Source organism: Otolemur garnettii, unplaced genomic scaffold (genome assembly GCF_000181295.1).
Source record: "Otolemur garnettii isolate 467f Iridium unplaced genomic scaffold, OtoGar3 scaffold00075, whole genome shotgun sequence".
Taxonomy (NCBI): domain Eukaryota; kingdom Metazoa; phylum Chordata; class Mammalia; order Primates; family Galagidae; genus Otolemur; species Otolemur garnettii.
In genome coordinates this window covers 446,640-453,506 of record NW_003852470.1, presented here as the reverse complement: position 1 = coordinate 453,506, position 6,867 = coordinate 446,640, and the positions used below count along the sequence as shown (strand labels likewise).

The window sequence follows — 6,867 nt, the reverse complement described above, 5'->3', positions numbered from 1 at the left end:
AGGGTTAGAGCCATCTACCATCAGGGTCGGAGTGGTCTACTGTCGGGGTTGGAGGGGTCTACTGTCAGGGTTAGAGCCATCTACCATCAGGGTCGAAGTGGTCTACTGTCGGGGTCAGGGGGTCTACTGTCAGGGTCAGAGGGGTCTACTGTCAGGGTTGGAGTGGTCTACTGTTGGGGTCAGAGGGGTCTACTGTCAGGGTTAGAGCCATCTACTGTCAGGGTCAGTGCCATCTACTGTCAGGGTCGGAGTGGTCCACCATGGTGTTTGCTCCGCCTCTAACAGAAACATCGTTTACTTTTGTCATTTACTTTGATATCATCAAATGAGTCTTGTGGTCACTGAAAATAAAAAAAAAAATGTTTTAAAATTTGTACATACTAAACATACAATTTATTAAAATTTACATGTATATTTGTTGCAAACTGTGGAGACAGATCAGCTGAAACTACAGCGTACAGATGTATCACAGTCAGAAGTCAGAAGTTCTGAGCAAATTTAAGCAGCCACAATGCTCCTCTGTCCAGAGCGCCCAGACAGAGGTCTCTGTCAAAGGAGCATATGCTCGTGTATTTTCTTAAGTGATTGATGGTGGCTGTCAAACTACTTTAGTACTTAGCTTCGTGGATATATTTACAAGCATGACTGACAGTTTTATTCTGCAGTCTTAATATTTAACCATACCAGCAATTACTTACATTCTTTGCAATTATTTACATTTTTTTTTTAAACTTTAGATGTTGACTTCATAATGTGTGAGTGGTTTGACAGCTTTTCAGAATTCTTTTAGGGAAAACAAGAGCTAAGGTTTTGGACACCCCTGCCCCACCAACCTCAGCAGCGTGGTCAAGCTAAGCACCAACTGTATGCCCTAAGGTGCCCACTACATGCCCCAAGCCAGGAGCCAGCCTCCTCTAGTGGAGACATGGGAGTCTGAAAAGCAAGACTAATTCTGAGGTGGCGAGGGACTGGTGACTAGCACAGAGCAAGATCTTAGGAGGAAGCATCCAGGGGCAGCCCTAGCCAGGAGGGCAGCGTAGGTCAGGAAGATCAGGCAGGCAGAAGCGTCCTTCAGACAGGAGGATCTTGCAGAAAAGGTGGGGACAGAGAATGAGTAGATGGGCCCAGGAAAAGTGAGAAGTCAGATGTCAGGAAAAGGCACATCAGGGGTGGCAGGGAGAAGTGAGGGGCCAGAGCTAGGAGGCTACTCTTGTGGCCTCTTTACAGCCCTTCCCAAGTAGACACCCAGAAGTTGCTTGTACACCCACATACACACCTATGCCATCTCACTAGGTCGGGGAAGATTTGGAGTGCCTAATCCAAACACCTTAGATCCCAGGAATCACTTAGTGCTCCCTCAATGTAGGAGCACTAAGGCCCAAGGCCAGCAGCACACCCCACTGTGGAGCAGAGCAGGATGCACTCACAGGCAAGGGTTCAGATCTTGGCCAGACCAACAAGCTTCCAGCAGGAGACACTCATCATCACTGAACAATAAGGACCACAGACCACAGACTTTTACAGGAAACAGCATGCAGGAGAGAGAAGAGATAGCAAAGTAGCCCGGGGGGCCCTCCAGGGGCTCCTCAGCCCCCCCCCCCATGTTGGAGTCCTACTGACCAAGGAGAAGGGAGGGGCCAGCTGAGTCATTCCAGGTAGCAGCCCTGGTATTCTGCATTTCACCCAAATTGGAGATACCTTCTTCCTGAAGTGGGCAGTGTCACTGGAGCTGTGATGTGTCTGCTCCCTATAGCAGGGGACTGCCTTTGCCCCTCCTGTCCAGGACCTGAGTCCTCACCCGGAAGCCTGTGCAGGCAGCAACCTGCATCCAAAGGTGACAAGGTTGCACGTTTGCTGACTGCAAGGTCCTGGAGGCTTCCCTTTGTGGTCACCTCAGCCACCGTTTCCCCGCCCTCCCCCCCCCCCCAGAGACTCAGGCTGGGTGGCAGGCAAGAGGCTCAAGGCTGTATCCAAACCTCCACAAAGACAAGTGGCCACCCGCAGCCCTGCAGCAGCAAGGCCCAGAAACCTAGGCGCTCTGATCTGTGGACCCCAAGGCCTAAAGCTGAGTGCCTGCTGCCACATCTACCCCCCTCCTGAGCCTGGGGCCCACAGAGAGCACTCAGGGATAGCCAGCTAGCCACAGTCACACAGCTGGGAGACGTCTTTTCTCCAGCTCTGGCAGCCTCTACTCCACGGGCTGGCTGCTCTGAGCTTCCAAATACCCCAGGAGGGAGGAGGCTGCACACCATGGTTGATTCAGTCCATTTGGGTGGGTCTTAGTATCAGCACTGTGTCCAAGGTGAGACCACCTGGCTGGGTGCAGGGACCCTGCTCCCCAGCACCTGCCCTGGTTCCTAGTCTGGAGCCTCAGTGCCCTAAATGCAGGTCAGGGCCAGGAGCCACAGAGGCCTGACCCAAGGACAGATGCTGGAATTAGCATCTCTGCCCATGCTGCACCCAGAGCTTTGTAGGCCATGCCAAAAGCCCTTCCTTGTTTGTTCAAGAAGCATTTATTAAGCACCTACTGTGTGCCTGTCCAGGTTGTGTGCTAAGGATAGCCTGGCTCTGCAGTGTCCACTCTCTCTGGGGCTCTGACCCACAGTTCTGCTAAGTGGGGGTAGTAGGCAATGATAAGATTATCACCCACCCTCCTAGCCCTTTGAGAGGACATCCTGACTGCCAGGCTGGGATGGGGCTGTCGGGGCCTTGGTACTAAGCTCCCCCAGTATTGAGGAAAGCCCAGGGAGTGGACCCTAATGGGAGGAGAAAGAGTTAATCAAGAGCCAGGGGGACTGCCAAAGTGGGGGATGTGGCTGCTGCCCCACCTCCCAGGGCTAACTCCAGATCTGCCACCTCCTGCCCTTCCTCCCCACGTGCCCCCATCCACCCGCCTCTGCAGAGCCACCGACTGCTGCAGCCCCGCACCTCGGCCCACAGGGAAGGGGGTCACCGGGTCGAGGGCGCGGTGCCCTCCTCGGATGGACTCCGCCTGCGGACCCGCGGTGTGCCCAGGTGGGCGCAGACCCTGAGGTCTCCTGAGCGTCTCTGAGGACTGCGGCCACGCGCAGTGGCTCTGCCCCCAGCAGTCCCCGGCCACTCTGGCCGCCGCCTCCAGCTCTGCCCCCAAAAGTGGACCAGATGCCCAGGGACCGAGGCCCAAGATCGCCCGTGAAGTCCCCGGGCGTCCCCCAGCGTCAGCCACTGTGGCTGCGGCTCGGGCGCCGCCCCCAGCCCCGCCCCAGACTCCCTGGGCGCGTCCCCTGCCCGGCGACACTGCGGCAGGCGGCGCACCGCGGGGCGGGCCCGGCGCGGGGGGCGCGCGGCGCGTTGCCATGGCGGCTGGGAGCGCGTAGCCGAGCCTGCCCAGCGCGGGAGCAGGGCGCCGAGCTGGGCCACGGTGCTAGGGGCGGTGGGGACTGCGGGCACGGCTGGGCGTGGAGCGGGTTGGACAGCGCCGCGAACAGCGCGCCCCCAGCCCGGCACGCTCAAGGCCCCGGCGGCACTGTGCAGGATGCAGGCCACGGATCCGGCCGCGGCGGGTCTCTACGAGGAGGACAGCAGAGACCTGGACTTCTACGACTTCGAGCCGCTCCCCACTCTGCCGGAGGACGAGGTGAGCCGCCCGGCCCCACGGGGACCTCTTTCCCTGTGGAAGACGAGGAGCGGGAGATCTGGCCCCGGGGCGGGGGGGATCCCACAGCTGTGCTCATAGCCCTCCTTCCACACTTTCTCCAAGGGGTCAGGACCCCTGGATAGAGCACGGTGGGGGGGGGGGTCATTGCAGAAGTTGGCAGTCTTTGGGGGGTGGGTTCCTGATCATAAATGTTGGCTGGACAGTGTGGGCGAGTTCTAGAGGACACTGTTTACCTACCTGCCAGCCACCTGGGAGGCTCTTGGGAGTAAAGGCAGCAGACCCCATTCAGGTGCCGTTTGAGGAGGGAAGTAAGCCCCCCCACACACAGGGCAGAGGTTTTGGAGCTGGGAGTGGAGTGGATAGGGTGAGGGACAGGGATGGATGAGACCCCAGGAGGGCTGAGGTTCAGGAAAGCCTCTGAAGGAGACCCCACACACACACACCAGAGCTCAGAGCTACTTCCTGCTCTCTGGGGGCTCCAGGCCTGATTCCCTCCCCCAGGCACAGAGGGATATGCCTGCTGTCTCCATCCCACAGCTTCTGGTCATGCTCTGGCCACATGCCCACAGAACCAGTTTGCATGACTCTGGCAGAGAAGCAGGTCCCCACCTGGCTGGGTTTGTCTCTGTGGCTCGGCTCTGGCTTCCCATAGTGCCCTGCAGACAGTGGGTTGGGGTCAAATGAACAAGCTCCATGTCCTGAGAACAAGCCAGACCCAGAGGGACCCTCTTATTGCTCATGGATATGGGATCATCCAAATGTCTGTGCACCGGGCTTCTGCAGCTGCCGGTGGAGCACTGCAGGGCCTGCCTTTTAAACATCAGGCTGTGGTGCTGAAGACCCTCCACTTGCCCTTCTCAGCAAACCTGAGGCAGAGAAGTGCACACAACAGCCATTCCCAGGGCCTTCCACCTTCTGACAGCCCCCGCAGAGGGAGTGGGCTCCAAAGGCCAGGAGCCCATGCTGTGAAAACAGCATTGTCCTTCAGGGAAGGAGCGGCCAGCCCCATAGCCGCGGGGGCAGGGCTGGGGTTGGCTGCCCCACCCCCACAGCGGCCTGGATTTGGTGCAGTTGGAGGCTGCCCAGAGGAGAGGCCAGGGGACGTCTCGTGGCTTTAATGGAGAAGGATGCACGCAGCCCACAGCCTTCAAAAACGCCCTAAAGGACACATTTCACTGAGTGATCACTATGGGAAGTGGCCCTGAGCACACGGCTCTCCTCACAGTGCCCTTAGTACCAGGCACCTGAGCCTTGAGGGAGTGGCTGGTGCCCCATAAACAGGGTGTGCCACAGCTTGAGCCCAGATCCATTCAGCTGTCTTTCCAGCATCCCCTAGTCAGCACTCTCATGCCTGGAACAGCTCCCACTGTGCACAGTGCATGGAGTGGGGGGGCTCCATCCTGTGACCCTGACAGAGGCCTGCAGGTGATCTGGAACACCAGTAGCATCCAGTGGGAAAGGCCAGGTGGGCTTCACCTGGGGAGGTGGTGCTGCCTTCACAGGGGCTCCTGGGAAGCGAGGACATCCCTAGGCACAGCCTTGACTGATGGATTCTCTGTGTCTGAGCACACATCTGGGCCCAGACATGGCTTCTGTACATATCTGATTCCTCTTGAAGGTTTTACATCTACCTCAGGGCACATGTCCTGTAACTGAAGGCATCATGTGGTCAGCTCACGTCCGAAAGCTGTCCTGGGTGAAGTGAGGGAAGAGTGAGGCTGTACCATTGTCCCAGAGGGCAGGGCTGAAGCATCCTCTATAGAGACCCAGGGGGGCTGCAGCCCTAGGGCAGCTGCCAGGACAGTGAGGTGGCACCAGGCCCAGGACACACACAAGCTGCAGAAGACCTAGGAATTTACTCCTTAGGCCCCTAATTCTGACAGTTGACCACAGTGAAGTGGGGAAACACAAGGCCCCCAGAAGCCCCTGGAATGTCCCTCCTCCAAAAGACTCCAGAGAAAGTGCAGATGGCTATGAACATCAAAGATGTTAGCTCACCGTAATCAGAGCATGCAGAAAGGCTGACCAGAAGTTAAAAAGTCAGACAGTGGCTCATAATAGCCAGGACCAGCCCTCCCAGCTGTCCCTCTCGCTGGCAGGAGCATGAACTCCAGCAGCCTCTTTGGAAAACAGCTTGATATCCACCAGCGAAGGGCAGTTACTAGCAGCCGTGTCCCAGCAATTTCACTGGGGGTATGGGCCCCAGAGACACACGGTCCGAGGGCAGATAGCATGTGTCCAAGAACACCCTTAACTGAAAACCCTGGGGCATGTGGTGAGGGGACCAGGCTAACTTGGTCCTGGAGGCAGCACCACAGGGTCAGTACAAGCCAAGGACTACTGGTGCACAGCAGACAGAGAGATGCTCTGCCTGGGTACTGAGCAGAGCACCTGGGGGAGGTGTCCCTAGCTGGATTCATGTGGGATTTCAGCCACAGAGGAGAGGATGTGCTATCTGGGCAGGACACATCAGGCAGCTGCAGCCCAGAGTGGGCAGCTCTGGCTAGTCCTGTCATGAGCAGATGGAGTCGTTGGGCCTCAGGGGAGCTGGAGAGGGCAGGCTTGGAGATGAAGACGGCCAAGTTGGGTGCCAGAGCTGGGGGTTCCCAGGTCACAGAGACCACCAAGAGGCAAACGGCATTCTCCACCTCCCCGAGTCTGACGAGTACCTGCCAGCGCCTTCTGTGTACTGGCCAGGCTCAAGATTCAAAGGTGGGTGAGCCCAGTCACTGCCCAGAGGAGCACAGGTTGTGGCACCAAGGAAGACAGGGGTGTTCCAGGGAGACCTCCAGGCCTGTGTGACATCTGGACCAGAACCAGCCTAGAACAGGAAGCCCTGGAGATGAGGCAGGGGCTAAAGAGGGTGGGAGCTTTAGGGCCAGCAGGCACTAGGGGTCTGCCAGCATTGGGGAAGGGGAGTCTCAGTCGACCCAATTGGAGTTTCATGTCAGCAAGCGTCCTGTTAGAATATCCCAAGGCTGGCTCAGTGCCTGTAGCACAGAGGTTATGACGCCAGCCACATACACCAAAGTTGGCGGGTTTGAACCCAGACCAGGCCAGCTAATCAACAATGGCAACTGTAGGCTCGGCACCTGTGGCTCAAGTGGCTAAGGTGCCAGCCACATACACCTAAGGTGGTGGGTTCGAATCCAGTCCGGGCCCGCCAAACAACAATGATAGCTGCAACCAAAAAAAATAGCCAGGCGTTGTGGCAGGTGCCTGTGGTCCCA

The 6,867-nt window shown here is 57.6% G+C and overlaps 1 protein-coding gene across 1 annotated transcript in view; it reads left to right on the top strand.

Annotated features, from left to right (window-relative positions):
* Window positions 1-3,514: 3,514 nt before the first annotated feature.
* The window catches only part of KNDC1 (kinase non-catalytic C-lobe domain containing 1), a 64,054-nt gene continuing 60,701 nt past the window's right edge, over window positions 3,515-6,867 (top strand). Inside the window, exon 1 of the mRNA XM_003794047.2 lies at window positions 3,515-3,616. Within this exon, the coding sequence (XP_003794095.1) occupies window positions 3,515-3,616 (102 nt within the window). The remainder of the gene's footprint in view (window positions 3,617-6,867) is intronic.